The following is an 18,912-nucleotide window of genomic DNA, read 5'->3' on the forward strand; positions in this document are numbered from 1 at the left end:
AAAATTGGGAAAAGCATGAGAGAAATTTCGGGAAATTCAGGAAAAAATTGGGGAAAAACATGGAAGAAATTGGGAAAAAATCAGGAAAAATTGGGAATAATGAGGAATATTTGGGGAACAGAGATAAAATATGAATTATTTTTATTTTTGGCAGCGTGGATAAGCGGCGCCGCGAGCAGCAGCAGCGCTGCCTGGCCGAGCCGCTCTGAATGGGGGAATATTTGGGATAAAGAAATAAATTATGAATAAATGATGAATTATTTATGAATTATTTTTATTTTTGGCAGCGTGGATAAGCGGCGCCGCGAGCAGCAGCAGCGCTGCCTGGCTGAGCCGCTCTCGGCCAACCCGGGCGAGCTCGACTCGCTCGGGGGCAAACCCGAGCAGGGGCACATCCTGAAAAAAACCGTGGACCAGATCCAGCAGATCAAGCGCCTCAAGCAGGGTGGGAAAATTGGGGAAAAACGGGGGGAAATAGGGGGAAAAGGGGGGGAAATACGGGGAAAATATGGGAGACATTTCGGGAGAATTTGGGGAAAAATCTGGGGAAAAATTCACAAAAAATTAGGGGAAAATACTGGGGAAAATGGGGGAGAAAGTTGGGGAAAGTCGGAGAAGAAAATGGGGGAAATAGAGGGAAAAATTGGGGGAAATTTGGGGAAAATTTAGGGGAAATTCAGGAAAATTTCAGGAAAAATTATGGCAAAATACTGGGAAAATTTGGGATAATTTAGGGGACATTTGGAGAAAATTAGTGGAAAATTCATGGGAAATTTAGGAAAAATTCAGGGAAAAATTTGGAATATTTTGGGGAAAATTTTGGGAAAATTCACAGAAAAATTTGGAACAACTGGGGAAAAATTGGAAAATTCGGGGAAAATGCAAGTAAAATTTAAAAGATTTGGGGAAAATGTAGGAAAATCTCAAGGAAAAATTGGGGAAATATTGGGGAAAATCAGGGAGAATTCAGGTGGAAATTTGGGGCAAAATTTGGGAGAAAGTTTTGGGAAAATTTAGGGCAAATTGCAGCAAATTTTGGGAAAAATGTAAGGAAAATTTGGGGACAACACAGGGAATATTGGGGAAAAATTGGGGGAAAATTTTGGAAAAAAGTTTGTGAAAATTTGGGGGGAAATTGGGAAAAATTTAGGGGAAAATTTGGGGTAAATTAATGGGAAAATTCATGGAAAAGTCAGGAAAAAATCTGTGAAAATCTTGGAAAATCCAGGGAAAATTGCAGAAAAAATCTGGAGAAAACAGGCAAAATTAATTTTAAAAAATGGGGGAAAATTTGTTTAAATCTTTTTTTCAATTTCCAGATTCATCTGCGCAAAGAGCAAAAAAAATTCCAGAATTAAACTCCAGAAAAAAACCAAAATTTGATTTTTTTTCTTATGGATTTAGGGTTGAAGAACAGAGAATTTCATTTTTTTTCCAGAATTAAACTAGACATAAAAACAAATTTCTTTTCTTTACATGGATTTGGGTTTAAAAAATTTGAAATTTCCCACTTTTTGGGGTTTTTTTTCAGAGAAAACGCCGGATGACGATGTGCAGAAATCCGACATCTCCTCCAGCAGCCAGGGCGTCATCGAGAAGGAGTCGCTGGGGCCGCTCCTGCTCGAGGTGGGATCGGAATTCCCGGAAAAATCCGGAATGGGGACGGGGAAAATGGGAATGAGCAAAATCTGGGGGTTTGGGGGGTTAATCCTGGGGTTTTATGGGGTTTTGGGGCTTTAATCCCAGGTTTTTATGGGGTTTTGGGGCTTTAATCCTGGGTTTTAGGGTTGGAATGTTGGGGTCTGGGGCTTTAATCCCAGGTTTTGGGGGTTTAATCCAGGTTTTTTATGGTGTTTTGGGCGTTTAATCCCAGGCTTTGATGGGGTTTTAATCCCAGGTTTTTATCTAGTTTTGGGGCTTTAATCCTGGGTTTTAGCGTTGGAATGTTTGTGGGGTTTGGGGCTTTAATCCCAGGTTTTGGGGTCTTAATCCCAGGTTTTTATGGTGTTTGGGGGCTTTAATTCTGGGGTTTAGGGTTGGAATGTTGGGATTTGGAGGTTTAATCCCAGGTTTTTATGGGGTTTTGGGACTTTAATTCTGGGTTTTAAGGTTGGAATGTTGGGATTTGGGGCTTCAATCCCAGGTTTTTGAGGGGTTTTAATTCCAGGTTTTAGGGTTTGAATTTTGTGATTTGGAGGTTTAATCCCAGGTTTTTATGGGGTTTTGGGGCTTTAATCCTGGGTTTTAGGTTTGGAATGTTGGGATTTGGGGATTCAATCCCAGGTTTTAGGGTCTTAATCCCAGGTTTTTATGGATTTTTGGGGCTTTAACACCAGGTTATTTTGGGGTTTGGGGAGGTTAATCCTGGGGTTTGGGGTCTTAATCCCAGGTTTTTATGCAGTTTTGGGGGTTTTAATCCTGGGTTTTTGTGGGTTTTGGGGCTTTAATCCCAGGTTTTTATGTAGTTTTGGGGCTTTAATCCTGAGGTTTAGAGTTTGGATTTTGGGATTTGGGGTTTTAATCCCGGGTTTTTATGGGGTTTGGGAGTTTTATTCCCAGGTTTTAGGGTCGGAATGTAGGAATTTGGGGCTTTAACCCCAGGCTTTAGGGTTTGGATTTTGGGATTTGGGGCTTTAAACCCAGGTTTTTATGGGGTTTTGGGGTATTAATCCCAGGTTTTTACAGGGCTTTAATCCCACATGTTTATGTAGTTTTGGGGGTTTAATCCCGGGTTTTAGAATTTGGGATTTGGGGCTTTAATCCCAGGTTTTTATGGGGTTTGGGAGCTTTAATCCTGGGGCTTAGGGTTTGGATTTTGGGGATTTAATCCCAGATTTTAGGGATTAGATTTTGGGATTTGGGGCTTCAGTCCCAGGTTTTTATGGGGTTGGAATGGAAGGAGGACTTTCCAGGAGCTGGGAGTTCCAAAGGAAAAGGGGTTGGGATTGGGACTAGGATTATGGTTGGGATTAGGATCAGGATCAGGACTAGGAATAATCAAAGTGGATCTTGGATCCCAACCGGAATCCTGGGATCTGAGAACCCAAATCCAGGAATGACCGAGGTGGATCTTGGATCCCAAGTGGAATCCTGGGATTCCCAGAGCAGGAATCCAGTCAAGCTTTGAGGGAACCTTCTCCACACTCATGGAGCCAAATCCATGGGAATAACCAAGGTGGATCTTGGATCCCAGCTGGAATCCTGGGATTTGAGGACCCAAATCTTTGGTCCCAACTGGAATCTTGGGATCTGAAGATCCAAATCCAGGAATGACCGAGGTGGATCTTGGATCCCAAATGGAATCCTGGAATTGCCAGAGCAGGAATCCAGCCAAGCTTTGAGGGAACCTTCTCCACACTCATGGAGCCAAATCCATGGGAATGACCAAGGTGGATCTTGGATCCTTGTTGGAATCCTGGGATTCCAGGAATAACCAAGGTGGAGCTTTGGTCCTGATTGGAATTTTGGGGTTTGAGGACCCAAATCCACGATCCCAGCTGGAATCCTGGAATTCCCAGAACAGGAATCCACCTAAACTTCTGTGGAATGTTCTCCACACTCAAGACCTCACCTAGATTTCCATGGAATCTTCTCCACACTCAAGGACCCAAATCCATGAATAACCAAGGTGGATCTTGGATCCCAAGTGGAATCCTGGAATTCCCAGGGGAATACTGGGAGCACTGGGGGATACTGGGAACACTGGGAGATATTGGGGGTTACTGGGAACACTGGGGGTTACTGGGAACACTGGGGGATATACTGGAGAACACTGGGGACACTGGGCATTACTGGGAACACTGGGAGATATTGGGGGTTACTGGGAACACTGGGGGTTACTGGGGGTAACTCGGAATACTGGGAGCCACTGGGAGATACTGGGAGTTACTGGGGCGGCACATGGGGGTTACTGGGAGCACCGGGAACACTGAGAGTGACTGGGAACACTGAGGGAGACTGGGGGTTACTGGGAGCACTGGGAGATCCTGAAGTGCTCCCAGTAACCCCAGAGACACCATTAATCCCCAGCGACTGCCAGTGCTCCCAGTAACTCCCAGTAATTCCCAGTAACCCCCAGTCTCTCCCAGTATTCCCTGTCCCTTCCCATTTCTGCTCCCCATTGGTTCATCCAGCTGTCAATCACATCATCGCCCCTCCCCCCAACCCCCCACCGCAGCGCGCCAAAGCCGATTGGCCGCTCCGTCCAAGAAGCCCCCGCCTTCCCCAGGCATCTAGGCCCGCTGATTGGCTCAGCTCCTCCCGCTCTGCGCGCTGATTGGCCCGTTCGCGTCCACGCGCCGGAGGCCTCCTCCCGCCCTTTCCTCCCCGCCTTCTCCTCTCCCATTGCTCTCGCGCGCTGTCAATCCCCACTAATCTCCGCCCTCCCCCTTCCATTGGTTCTCCACAACGTCAATCATGCGCCGCGGGGCGGCGCGGGGGCGGGAGCAGCACGCCGTGCCCATCGTGAGGGGGACGCGGCCGCCATGGCGGCGCCCGAGGTGGCGGCGGCGCTCGGGAGCGGCCCCGGGCCGAGCGGAGCGGAGCTGCCCGAGCCGCTGGGGCTGCTGGAGCTCTGCGGGGCCTGCAGGCAGCGGCTGAGCCCGCAGCGGAAACCGAGACTGCTGCCGTGCCTGCACTCCGTGTGCCGGGGCTGCATCGGCAGCGAGCCTGGGGACAAGAACGGTGAGGGGATACTGGGAGCACTGGGGGATACTGAGGGATACTGGGAGATACTGGGAGCACTGGGAACCGAGACTGCTGCCGTGCCTGCGCTCCGTGTGCCGGGGCTGCATCGGGAACGAGCACGGGGACAAGAACGGTGAGGGGATACTGGGAGTCAGTGGGGATACTGGGGGATACTGGGAACACTGGGAGATACTGGGAGCCACTGGGAGATACTGGGGGTTACTGGGACCACTGGGAGCACTGTGGGTTACTGGGAGCACTGGGAGATACTGGGACCACTGAGGGTTACTGGGAACAGTGGGAGCAGTGGGGGTTACTGGGAGATACTGGGAGTTACGGGAGCACTGGGGGATACTGGGATCACTGGTGATTACTGGGGGTTACTGGGAACACTGGGAGATACTGGGGGTTACTGGAAACATATGGAGAGCCTGGGAACACTGGGGATACTGGGAGGTATTGGGGGTCACTGGGAGCACTGGAAGCATTGGGAGCTACTGGGAGATGCTGGGGGATACTGGGAGCACTGGAAGATACTGGGGGTTACTGGGAACACATGGAGAGCCTGGGAACACTGGGGGTTACTGGGAACACTCAGGGTCACTGGGAGATACTGGGGGTTACTGGGAACACTCAGGGTCACTGGGAGCATTGGGAGAGACTGGGAGACCTTGGGGGATACTGGGAGAGCCTGGGAACACTGGGGGTTATTTGGGTTACTGGGAGCACTGGGAGATACTGGGAGAGATTGGGAACACTGGGAGACACTGGGGGTTACTGGGAGACACTGGGGGTTACTGATGGTTACTGGGGATGCTGGGTCTTACTGAGAGCACTGGGGGTTACTGGGAGCCACTGGGAGCTACTGGGAGATTGCCCTGTCCCCTCCTTGGGGACACCAACCCCGCTGTGACATTGTCCCCTCCCTGGGGACAGCGTTTTCCCCTGTCCCTCCCTGAGGTGACCTTGGTGTCCCTGGTGGCAGTAGAGGTGACAGGGAGGTGACAGTGGAGGTGACAAGGAAAGTGACAAGGAGGGGACAAGGACACCATGGGATGACTGTCCCATTTGTGTCCCCTCTGTGTCCCCTGTGTGTCCCCTGTGTGTCCCCTCCCTGTCCCTTCCATGTCCCCTCCGTGTCCCCTCCCTGTCCCTGTGTGTCCCCTGTGTGTCCCCTCCCTGTCCCTCTGTGTCCCCTCTGTGTCCCCTTCGTGTCCCTTCCCTGTCCCTGTGTGTGTCCCCTCTGTGTCCCCTGTGTGTCCCCTCCGTGTCCCCTCCCTGTCCCTGTGTGTCCCCTCTGTGTCCCCTCTGTGTCCCCTCTGTGTCCCCTCCCTGTCCCTGTGTGTCCCCTGTGTGTCCCCTCTGTGTCCCCTGTGTGTCCCCTGTGTGTCCCCTCTGTGTCCCCTCTGTGTCCCCTCTGTGTCCCCTCCCTGTCCCTGTGTGTCCCCTGTGTGTCCCCTCTGTGTCCCCTGTGTGTCCCCTCCCTGTCCCTTCCATGTCCCCTCCGTGTCCCCTCCCTGTCCCTGTGTGTCCCCTGTGTGTCCCCTCCCTGTCCCTCTGTGTCCCCTCTGTGTCCCCTTCGTGTCCCTTCCCTGTCCCTGTGTGTGTCCCCTCTGTGTCCCCTGTGTGTCCCCTCCGTGTCCCCTCCCTGTCCCTGTGTGTCCCCTGTGTGTCCCCTCTGTGTCCCCTCTGTGTCCCCTCCCTGTCCCTGTGTGTCCCCTGTGTGTCCCCTCTGTGTCCCCTGTGTGTCCCCTCCCTGTCCCTTCCATGTCCCCTCCGTGTCCCCTCCCTGTCCCTCTGTGTCCCCTGTGTGTCCCCTCCCTGTCCCCTCCCTGTCCCTCTGTGTCCCCTGTGTGTCCCCTCCGTGTCCCCTCCCTGTCCCCTGTGTGTCCCCTCCCTGTCCCCTCCCTGTCCTTGTCTGTCCCCTCTGTGTCCCTGTGTGTCCCTCTGTGTCCCCTCTGTGTCCCCTCTGTGTCCCCTTCGTGTCCCTTCCCTGTCCCTGTGTGTGTCCCCTGTGTGTCCCCTGTGTGTCCCCTCCCTGTCCCTGTGTGTCCCCTGTGTGTCCCCTGTGTGTCCCCTGTGTGTCCCCTCCCTGTCCCCTGTGTGTCCCCTGTGTGTCCCCTCCCTGTCCCTGTGTGTCCCCTGTGTGTCCCCTGTGTGTCCCCTCCCTGTCCCTGTGTGTCCCCTGTGTGTCCCCTCCCTGTCCCCTCCCTGTCCCCTCTGTGTTCCTTCCCTGTCCCCTCCGTGTCCCCTCCCTGTCCCCTCCGTGTCCCCTTCCTGTCCCCTGTGTGTGTCCCCTGTGTGTCTCCTGTGTGTCCCCTGTGTGTCCCCTCCCTGTCCCCTGTGTGTCCCCTCCCTGTCCCCTGTGTGTCCCCTGTGTGTCCCCTCCCTGTCCCCTCCCTGTCCCCTCCCTGTCCCTGTGTGTCCCCTGTGTGTCCCCTTCCTGTCCCCTGTGTGTCCCCTCCCTGTCCCCTCCCTGTCCCCTGTGTGTCCCCTCCCTGTCCCCTGTGTGTCCCCTCCGTGTCCTCTCTGTGTCCCCTCAGCGTTCGAGTGCCCCGTGTGCCACCAGCAGTGTCCCCTGGGTGACATCATGGACAGCCTGTTCCTGCAGCCCAGCGCCAGCAGCCAGGTACGGCCTCGTTAACACTAATAATTAATTAATGAATTAATTAACGCTAATTAACCCTGGTGGTTAATGAACTGTTCCTTGTCCCCAGAGCTGCACCAGCTGCGAGGACAACGCCAGCGCCACCAGCTTCTGCTTGGAGTGCTCGGAGCCGCTGTGTGCCACCTGCGTGGGGCTCACCTGAGGGTCAGGTACAGCCGGGAGCACCGAGTGCAGCCCCTGCGTGGGTGTCACCTCATTGTCACCTCATTGCCACCTCCCTGAGTCACTGTGTCACCTCCCTGTGTCACTGTGTCACCCTGTCCCGTCCCCATGGCTGTGTGCCACCTGCGTGGGGCTCACCTGAGGGTCAGGTACAGCCGGGAGCACCGAGTGCAGCCCCTGCGTGGGTGATGGCACCTGTGTCACCTCCCTGTGTCACCTCCCTGTGTCACCTTCCTGTGTCACCTCCCTGTGTCACCTTCCTGTGTCATCTTCCTGTGTCACACCTGTGTCACACCTGTGTCACTGTGTCGTCCCCTGCCTGTGCCCGTTACAAGGTGCTGACTGTGTCAGTAGGTCCATCTTGATGCCATTCCTGGTGCCACCCCATTCCCATTCCCATTCCCACTGTCCCGTTCCCATTCCCCCATTCCCAATTTTCCCCGTTGCCATTTTCCTGTTTCCAGTTTCCCCCGTTCTCCCGTTGCCCCATTCCAAATTTCCCCCATTTCCGTTCCTATCCCCCCATTCCCCCACTCCCATCCCCCCATTCCCTCATTCCCCCATTCCCTCATTCCCCCATTCCCATTCCCCCATTCCCATCCCCCCATTTCCATTCCCCCATTTCCATTCCCCCATTCCCATTTCCCCATTCCCATTCCCCCATTCCCCCATTCCCATTCCCCCATTCCCATCCCCCCATTTCCATTCCCCCATTCCCATCCCCCCATTCCCATTCCCTATTCCCATTCCCCCATTCCCATTCCCCCATTCCCCTTCCCCCATCCCCATTCCCATCCCCCCATTCCCCCATTCCCCCATTCCCATTCCCCCATTCCCATTCCCCCATTCCCATTCCCATTCCCCCATTCCCCCATTCCCCCATTCCCATTCCCGTTCCCCCATTCCCATTCCCCCATTCCCCCATTCCCATTCCCATTCCCATTCCCCCATTCCCATTCCCCCATTCCCCCATTCCCATTCCCATTCCCCCATTCCCCCATTCCCATTCCCCCATTCCCATTCCCGTTCCCCCATTCCCCCATTCCCATCCCCATTCCCATTCCCATTCCCCCATTCCCATTCCCCCATTCCCATTCCCGTTCCCCCATTCCCCCATTCCCATCCCCATTCCCATTCCCATTCCCCCATTCCCATTCCCCCATTCCCCCATTCCCATTCCCCCATTCCCATTCCCCCATTCCCATTCCCATTCCCATATTCCCATTCCCCCATTCCCCCATTCCCATTCCCCCATTCCCCCATTCCCATTCCCCCATTCCCATTCCCCCATTCCCCATTCCCATTCCCCCATTCCCCCATTCCCATTCCCCCATTCCCATTCCCCCATCCCCATCCCCATCCCCATTCCCATTCCCCCATTCCCATCTCCATTCCCGTTCCCATTCCCATTCCCCCATTCCCCCATTCCCATTCCCCCATTCCCATTCCCCCATTCCCATTCCCATTCCCATTCCCCCATTCCCCATTCCCATTCCCCCATTCCCCCATTCCCATTCCCCCATTCCCATTCCCCCATTCCCCCATTCCCATTCCCCCATTCCCATTCCCCCATTCCCATTCCCCCATTCCCATTCCCCCATTCCCATTCCCATTCCCATTCCCCCATTCCCCATTCCCATTCCCCCATTCCCCCATTCCCATTCCCATTCCCCCATTCCCCCATTCCCCCATTCCCATTCCCCCATTCCCATCTCCATTCCCGTTCCCATTCCCCCATTCCTATTCCCCCATTCCCATTCCCCCATTCCCATTCCCAATCCCATTCCCCTCCCCCATTCCCATTCCCAATCCCCCATTCCCAATGGGAATGGGAATGGGTAAAACTGGGAAATTGGCAATGGGAGAATGGGAAGATGGAATGGAAATGGGGATGGGAAAATGGGACAATGGAAATGGGAAAACACAGGAATGGGAATGGGAACAGCGGAACAGGGGAACATGGGAATGGGATTGGGAAAATGGGAAATGCAATGGGAATGTGGATGGGGATGAGGGAATGGGGATGGGGATGAGGGAATGGGGGAATGGGAATGGGGTATGGGGAAAACTGGGAATAGGACCAAGGGAATTCCCATTCCCCTTCCCATTCCCCCATTCCCAGTTGGAATGGGGAAAGATGGGTAATTGGAAATGGAGGAATGGGGAAAACTCTGAATGGGGGATGGAAGTGGGAATGGGGAAAGGGGAGAATGGGATTGGGAACATGCGAACAAAGGCGATGAGATTTGGAATATGGGAATTGGAATGGGGGAATGGGATTGGGAAAATGGGATTTGGAATGGGGGAAACTGGGAACATGGAATGGGAGAATGGGAATGGGGGAATCTGGGAACTGGAACGTGGCAATGGGGAAAGGGGAATATGGGAACGGGGGAATGGGAAAATGGGAGAATTGGGAAAGGGAACATGGGAACAAGGGAATGAGAATGGAGATGGGAAAATGAGAATAGAAACGGAGGAATGGGAATGAGGGAAATTGGCAATGGGAAAATTGGGATGGGAGCAGCAGTGGAGAAAATTGGAATGGGGGAATGGGGGAAACTGGGAATGGGAACAGGAACATGGGAACAGGGGATTGGGAATATGGGAATTGGAATGGGAACACGGCAATGGGGGAATGCACATGGGAATGGGGGAAACTGGGAACATGGAATGGGAGATTGGGAATGGGAACGAGAACATGGAAACGAGGAAATGGGATTGGGAATATGGGAATTGGAATGGGAACAGGAACATGGGAACAGGGGAATGGGATTGGGAATATGGGAATTGGAATGGGAATATGGGAATGGGAATGAGTGAATTGGCAATGGCGGAATGGGAGTGGGAATGGGAATTATGAATTTAGGTTATGATAATCATAATATAATTATAAAAAGTGAATAAAATATATTTTGATTGTATTATAATAAATAAAAATATATATAATATTCTATATTCTCATACTACTTTTAATTATATACTATATAATGCAATTTTCATATATCATATAAATAGTTATAAATAAATATAAATAATTATTAAAAAGTATAATATAAATCATCAGTAAGCATAAATAATTATAAATCAAATTATATATAATATAAATAGTTATAAATAAATATAAATAATTATAAATAAAATGATATGTAATTATAAATAGATAATGATAGATAAACAATAATGATAAATAACTAATAATTTTCAGTAAATGTTTGTCCCTTCGGTGTCCCCAGCGTGTGACCGAGGGCTGCCGGCATTATATATAATATAAATAACTATAAATAAATAGAAATTATTATAAATTAAATTATATATAATTATAAATAAATTATGATAAATAACTAATAAGTAATGATAAATAAATTACAATTTTCAATAAATGTTTGTCCCTTTGGTGTCCCCAGCGTGTGACCAAGGGCTGCCGCCAGTGCCTGGAGCAGCATTATATATAATATAAATAACTATAAATAAATATAAATAATTATAAGTAAAATTTTATATAATTATAAATGAATAATATAAATAACTAATAAATAATGATAAATAAATGATAGTTTCAAATAAATTATGGTCCCTTTGGTGTCCCCAGCGTGTGACCGAGGGCTGCCAGCCGCGCCTGGAACAGCATTATGTATAATATAAATAACTATAAATAAATATAAATAATTATAAATAACTCTAAATAATTATAAATAATTACAAATCCAATGATATATAATTCTAAATAAATAATGATAAATAAATGACAATTTTCAGTAAATTCTTGTCCCTTTCCTGTCCCCAGCGTGTGACCGAGGGCCACCAGCAGCGCCTGGAGCAGCGTTATATATAATATAAGTAACTATAAATAAATATAATAATTATAAATAGAATGATATATAATTAGAAATAAATACTGCTAAGTAAAAATTATATGTAATTAGAAATAAATAATATAAATAACTACTAAATAATGATAAATAGACGATAATTTTCAGTAAATTCTTGTCCCTTTGGTGTCCCCAGCGTGTGACCGAGGGCCGCCGGCAGCGCCTGGAGCAGCATTATATATAAAATGAACAACTATAAATAAATATAGTAATTATTAATAAAATTATATGTAATTTTAAATAAATAATGATATATAACTAATAAATAATGGTAAATAAACAATAATGATAAATAAACAATAAATTTCAATAAATGCTTGTCCCTGGTGTCCCCAGCGTGTGACCGAGGGCTGCCAGCAGCGCCTGGAGCAGCATTATATATAATATAAGTAGCTATAAATAAATATAAATAATACTAAATAAAAAGTATCTATTACTATAAATAAATAAATGACAGTTTTCAGTAAATTCTTGTCCCTTTCCTGTCCCCAGCGTGTGACCGAGGGCCGCCGGCAGCGTTTGGAGCGGCAGCGCCGGGAGCTGAGCCGGCTGCGGCGGCTGCAGGAGCGCGCGCTGCGCTTCGGGAAACGGGCCCTGCACGGGCGGCACGGCAGCGCCCTGCTGCTGTCCCGGAGGCTGGTGAGACCCCAAAAACCCCAAATTGTACCCCAAAATGTGTCCCCAGGTGGAGGCCCAGCTGCTCGGGGCCCTGGGGGTGTCAATGTCCCCACTGTCCCCAGTGTCCCCACTGTCCCCAATGTGTCCCCAATGTCCCCAATGCCCCCAGGTGGAGGCCCAGCTGCTCGGGGCCCTGGGGGTGTCGGTGTCCCCAGTGTCCCCAGTGTGTCCCCAATGTGTCCCCAGGTGCAGGCCCAGCTGCTCGGGGCCCTGGGGGTGTCAGTGTCCCCAGTGTCCCCAGTGTCCCCAATGTCCCCAATGTGTCCCCAGGTGCAGGCCCAGCTGCTCGGGGCCCTGGGGGTGTCAGTGTCCCCAGTGTCCCCAGTGTCCCCAATGTCCCCAATGTGTCCCCAGGTGCAGGCCCAGCTGCTCGGGGCCCTGGGGGTGCCCCTGGAGCCCCCCGAGCCTCAGGGGGAGCTGAAATTCCAATGGGACCGGCAGGGATGGACACGGAGCGCCCGGAGCTTCGGTGAGGGACATGGGGACATGGGGACACTGGGGACACTGGGGACACTGGGGACACCGGGGGGACACTGGGGAATGGGAACACAAGGGACAGGGGCACGGGGTGACAAAGGACGGGAGGGCTGAGGGTGGCGGTGACAGAGGGACCCAGGGAGAGGGGGCAGGGGACAGAGGATGGCATGGAGGGGGTGACAAGTGACAGGGGGTGGCAGGGAGGAGGTGACAATGACACGGGGGGTGACAGTGACAAGGGGGGGTGGCAGTGACACGGGGAGGCGGTGACAGTGACACAGAGGGAGGTGACAGTGACACAGGGGGTGCCACGTGGCCCCGGTGTCCCTGACCCCTCCCCCCCCCAGGTGCCATCGTCTCGGAGCCGCCCCTCCCCCCCTCGCGGAGCCCCCCCCGCGGCCCCTCCCCCACCAAGCAGGTAATGGGGGACACTGGGGGTGCCACCCCCCCCACAATGTCCCCATCCCCCCCACGGTGTCCCCACCCCTCTGTGGTTGTCCCCAAACCCCCCACGGTGTCCCCACCCCTCTGTGATTGTCCCCAATGTCCCCACCCCTCCCTGATGTCCCCACAGGTGCCCTGGTGACATTCTGGGGGTGCCACCCCCTGTGACTGTCCCCACCCCTCTGTGATTGTCCCCAATGTCCCCACCCCTCCCTGATGTCCCCACAGGTGCCCTGGTGACATTCTGGGGGTGCCACCCCCTGTGACTGTCCCCAGCCCCCTGTGATCGTCCCCAATGTCCCCAACCCCTCCTCAATGTCCCCACAGGTACCTGGGTGACATTCTGGGGTGCCACCCCCTTGTGACTGTCCCCACCCCCTCTATGGTGTCCCCAAGCCCCGGTGATGTCCCCACCCCTTCCCCGATGTCCCCACCGGTACCCTGGTGACATTCTGGGGGTGCCACCCCCCTGTGATGTCCCCTCAGGTGCCCTGGTGACATTCCGGGGGTGCCACCCCCTGTGATTGTCCCCAATGTCCCCAACCCCACCCCGATGTCCCCACAGGTACCTGGGGTGACATTCTGGGGGTGCCACCCCCTGTGACTGTCCCCAGCCCCCTGTGATTGTCCCCAATGTCCCCAACCCCTCCTCAATGTCCCCACAGGTACCTGGGTGACCTTCTGGGGTGCCACCTCTCATGGTGTCCCCAATGTTCCCACCCCCCCTGTGATGTCCCCACAGGTACCTGGTGACATTCCAGGGGTGCCGCCCCGTTTGTGACTGTCCCCACCCGTCCCTGATGTACCCTGGTGACATTCTGGGGGTGCCACCCCCCTGATGTCCCCAATGTCCCCACCCCTCCCTGATGTCCCCACAGGTACCTGGATGACATTCCGGGGGTGCCACCCCCCCGTGATGTCCCCAATGTCCCCACAGGTACCTGGGTGACATTCTGGGGTGCCACCCCCTGCTGTCCCCACAGGTACCTGGGTGACATTCTGGGGTGCCACCCCCTGCTGTCCCCACAGGTACCTTGGTGACATTCTGGGGTGCCACCCCCTGATGTCCCCTCCCTGTGGTGTCCCCGCGCCCCCGGTGGCCCCGGAGCTGCTCCTGCAGGGCCCCCCCCAGATGTCACCTCCCCCCCGGATGTCACCTCCCCCCCAGGTGTCACCTCCCCCCCTGGAGCCCGCGGCCACCCCCAGCCCACAGCGCGGTGAGGGGACACAGGGGACAGGGGACATGGGGACAGGGGAGAGGGGAGAGGGGACATGGGGAGGGGACAGGGATGGGGACACGGGACAGGGACGGGGGGACAGAGGGACCGGGAATGGGGACGGGATGGGGACACGGGGACAGGGGAGGGGACAGGGGATGGGGGCACATGGGGAGGGGACATGGGGAGGGGACATGGGGAGGGGGATAGGGGACATGGTGACACTGGGATGGGGACAGGGGAGGGGGATATGGGACAGGGGAGGGGACACGGGGACGGGACAGGGACAGGGGAGGGGACATGGAGGGGACACAGGGATGGGGACAGGGGAGGGGTCGCAGGGAGGGGGACACAGGGGACAGGGGATGGGGACACAGACAGGAGAGGGGACACAGGGAGGGGGCGTGGGACAGGGGATGGGGACATGGGACACGGGACACGGGACAGGGGACAGGGCAGAGGACGTGAGGAGGGGGACATGGGGAAGGGGACAGGTGACGGGACATGGGGACACATGGGGACATGGGAGGGGACACGGGGGGACATGGGAACAGGGGAGGGGGACACTGGGAGGGACACAGGAGGTGACACGTGAAGGGACAGGGGACAGGGACACAGGTGGGGACATGGGAGTGGGACACGGGAGGGGGACACATGATGGAGGACATGGAGACAGGGACATGGGGACAGGGACATGGGACAGGGACAGGGACAGGGGGACAGGGATAGGGGGACATGGGGACAGGGACACAGGGACAGGGACGGGGGGAAAGGGACACAGGGATAGGGGGACATGGGGACAGGGACATGGGACAGGGACAGGGACAGGGGGACAGGGATAGGGGGACATGGGGACAGGGACACAGGGACAGGGACAGGGACAGGGATGGGGGGACAGGGATAGGGGGACATGGGGACAGGGACACAGGGACAGGGACAGGGACAGGGATGGGGGGACAGGGATAGGGGGACATGGGGACAGGGACATGGGACAGCAGAGAGGACACAGGAGGGAACATGGGATGGGAATGGGGAGGGGACACGGGGACACGGGATGGGGACAGGGACAGGGGAGGGGACAAGGGGACAGGAGAGGGGACATGGGGAGACAGGGAAGGGGGACATGGGAGGGGACAGGGGAGGGGACACAGGGAAGGGACATGGGGACAGGGACGCAGGGATGGGGACACAGGTGAGGGGACATGGGGACACGGGATGGGGACAGGGAGGGGACATGGGGACAGGGACACAGGAGGGGACAGGGGAGGGACATGGAAGGGGGACAGGGGAGGGGACGGGACAGGGGGACAGGGGAGGGGATGGGGACAGAGGGAGGGGACACAGGGAGGGGACATGGGGACACAGGTTGGGGACAGGGGAGGGGACCCTGGGTCAGTCCCTGACTGGCACTTGTCCCCAGCCACCAGCCCTGAGGACGGCGTCACCGCAGGGAGCGCGAGTGGGGACGGGGGGGCAGTGTCCCTTGTCACCCCCTGTCCCTTGTCACCCCCTGTCCCTTGTCACTGCCACCCCTGGGACCCTCTGTCCCTTGTCACCCCCCTGGGACCCTCTGTCCCTTGTCACCCCCTGCTGCCATTCCCTGTCCCTTGTCACTGCCACCCCTGGGACCCACCCTGTCCTTTGTCACCACCATCCTGGTCCCTCCTGTCCCTTGTCACCACCCCCTGCCACCCCTGGGACCCCTGGGACCCCCTGTCCCTTGTCACCGTCGTGCTGGCTCCTGTCCCAGGGTGACATCTGGGGCTGTCCCCTGTCCCTGATGCCACTGTCCCTGTCCCTGTCCCTGGTGCCATCTGTCCCTGTCCCTGGTGCCATCTGTCCCTGTCCCTGATGCCACTGTCCCTGTCCCTGGTGCCATCTGTCCCTGTCCCTGGTGCCATCTGTCCCTGTCCCTGATGCCACTGTCCCTGTCCCTGTCCCTGTTCCTGTCCCCTGTCCCCTGTCCCTGTCCCTGATGCCACTGTCCCTGTCCCTGTCCCTGGTGCCATCTGTCCCTGTCCCTGGTGCCATCTGTCCCTGTCCCTGTCCCTGATGCCACTGTCCCTGTCCCTGTCCCTGGTGCCATCTGTCCCTGTCCCTGGTGCCATCTGTCCCTGTCCCTGTCCCTGATGCCACTGTCCCTGTCCCTGTCCCTGGTGCCATCTGTCCCTGTCCCCTGATGCCATCTGTTCCTGTCCCTGTCCCCTGTCCCTGGTGCCATCTGTCCCTGTCCATGTCCCTGTTCCTGTCCCCTGTCCCCTGTCCCTGTCCCTGATGCCACTGTCCCTGTCCCTGTCCCTGATGCCATCTGTCCCTGTCCCTGTCCCTGGTGCCATCTGTCCCTGTCCCCTGATGCCATCTGTCCCTGTCCCTGATGCCACTGTCCCTGTCCCTGTCCCTGGTGCCATCTGTCCCTGTCCCCTGATGCCATCTGTCCCTGTTCCTGTCCCTGTCCCTGATGCCATCTGTCCCTGTCCCCTGTCCCTGTCCCTGATGCCATCTGTCCCTGTCCCTGATGCCATCTGTCCCTGTCCCTTGTCCCTGTCCCTGTTCCTGTCCCCTGTCCCCTGTCCCCTGTCCCTGTCCCTGATGCCATCTGTCCCTGTCCCTGTCCCCTGTCCCTGTCCCTGATGCCATCTGTCCCTGTCCCTGTCCCTGGTGCCATCTGTCCCTGTCCATGTTCCTGTTCCTGTCCCCTGTCCCCTGTCTCTGTCCCTGATGCCATCTGTCCCTGTCCCTGTCCCTGATGCCATCTGTCCCTGTCTCTGTCCCTGTCCCTGATGCCATCTGTCCCTGTCCCTGATGCCGTCTGTCCCTGTCCCTGTCCCTGATGCCATCTGTCCCTGTCCCTGTCCCTGTCGCCACCTGTCCCTGTCCCTGTCGCCACCTGTCCCTGTCCCTGTCCCTGATGCCATCTGTCCCTGTCCCTGTCCCTGTCCCTGTCGCCACCTGTCCCTGTCCCTGTCCCTGATGCCATCTGTCCCTGTCCCCACAGGAGGGTCCCCGGCCGTTCCCCCCGGGAGGAGAAGCTCGTTAAGAAGCTGCTCGTTAAACGGTAACGGGGGGGGAGGGGAGGGGACCCTGCCACCCTGCCACCCCCTGTCCCTTGTCACCTGTCACCCTGTGATCCCTGTGTCCCTTTGTCACCTCACCTGTCACCCTGGCCAGCGCCACCTGCAGCCCCTCCCGTCCTGTCCCTTGGCCAGGATGTCCCTGTCCCCTGTCCCCTGTCCTGGGGTCCCCCTGTGCCAGGACCCCCTGTCCCTGTCCCTGTCCCCTGTCCCCAACCTTCCCCAGCCTTGTCACTGTCCCTAGTCCCCAACCTTGTCACTGTCCCTGTCCCCAACCTTGTCACTGTCCCTTGTCCTCTGTCCCTGACCCCTGTCACTGTCCCTTGTCTGCCTGTCCCCAACCCCTGACCCTGTCCCTTGTCCCCAGCACCCCAACCCTTGTCGCTGTCCCTTGTCCCCAACCCTCCCCAGCCTTGTCACTGTCCCTGTTCCCTGTCCCTGAGCCTTGTCCCTGTTCCCCTGTCCCTGAGCCTTGTCACTGTCCCTGTCCCTGAGCCTTGTCACTGTCTCTGTCCCCTGTCCCTGAGCCTTGTCCCTGTCCCCTGTCACTGTCCCTGTCCCCCTGTCCCTGAGCCTTGTCCCTGTCCCTGTCCCTGAGCCTTGTCACTGTCCCTGTCCCCTGTCCCTGTCCCTGAGCCTTGTCCCTGTCCCTGTCCCCTGTCCCTGAGCCTTGTCCCTGTCCCCTGTCCCCAACCCTTGTCCCTGTCCCTGTCCCCTGTCCCTGTCCCCCTGTCCCAGAGCTCCCAGGACCCCCAGCCCCCCCAGTCTCCTGGGTTCCCCCCCAGAGCTTTGGGGTCCCCGTGTGACCCCATTCTCCCCCAGGGGGGCCCCCAGGGGTTTTGGGGTCCCCGTGTGTCCCCAGTGTCCCCCAGGATCCCCCTCAGAGGTTTTGGTGCCCCCAGGTGACCCTGCTGTCCCCAGGAGGGGCTCCCAGGGTTTTGGGGTCCCCGTGTGTCCCCACTATCTCCCAGGGTCCCTCCCCTGAGGTTTGGGGTCCCCATCTGACCCCATTATCCCCACAGGAGGGGCCCCCCCTCGGTGTGGGGCAGCCCCCCGGGTTTTGGGGTGCCCTGGTGACATTGGTGTCCCACAGAAGGGGCTCCCAGGGGTTTTGGGGTGCCCTGGTGACCCCGGTGTCCCCACAGCAGGGGCCCTGTGCTCCCCAAGCAGCCCCGGGTGAGCCTGGAGCGCCTGGAGCTGGACCCGGAGCTGGACCCGGCGCAGCCGCCCGTGTTCCGCGTCTTCCCCGGGCCCTCGGCGCGCGAGTTCAGCCTCATCGTCATCGGGCAGGGCACGCCGGGGACAGCGGGGACCGCGGGGACAGCTGGCACTGAGGGGACACAGGGGACACAAGGGACGGCGGGGACGGTGCAGCCGCACGGAGCGCTGCTGGTCAAGGTGAGCGACACCTGTGTCCCCTCCCCTGTGTCCCCTCCCCCCCCAGGTGAGCGTCCCCCATGTCCCATCCCCTGTGTCCCCATCCCAATGAGTGTCCCCAGTGTCCCCCCCCCCAGTGCACGCTGTCCCCTCCCCCCCAGGTGAGCGTCCCCCATGTCCCCATCTCCTTTGTCCCCATCGTCCCTCCCCATCCCCATAGTCCCCATCCCCTACGTCCCCTGTCCCCATCCCCATTGTCA

General features: G+C 56.0%; 1 protein-coding gene across 1 annotated transcript; it reads left to right on the plus strand.

Annotated features, from left to right (window-relative positions):
- Positions 1-4,484: 4,484 nt before the first annotated feature.
- Positions 4,485-18,719, plus strand: LOC128950601 (transcription intermediary factor 1-beta-like; the record flags this gene model as incomplete). Its single annotated transcript, XM_054295466.1, is given in 14 exon segments — positions 4,485-4,700; positions 7,238-7,313; positions 7,360-7,479; positions 7,482-7,522; positions 11,881-12,027; positions 12,421-12,535; positions 12,891-12,961; positions 13,264-13,314; positions 13,925-13,932; positions 14,017-14,204; positions 15,625-15,651; positions 17,190-17,259; positions 18,298-18,315; positions 18,421-18,719. Coding segments are annotated over 14 exon segments (1,447 nt in total), but the record flags the coding sequence as incomplete, so codon positions are not given.
- Positions 18,720-18,912: the final 193 nt, after the last annotated feature.

This window comes from Melozone crissalis, unplaced genomic scaffold, assembly GCF_028551555.1.
Source record: "Melozone crissalis strain CALT ecotype California unplaced genomic scaffold, PUWL_Pcris_2 ptg000754l_1, whole genome shotgun sequence".
Taxonomy (NCBI): Eukaryota; Metazoa; Chordata; class Aves; order Passeriformes; family Passerellidae; genus Melozone; species Melozone crissalis.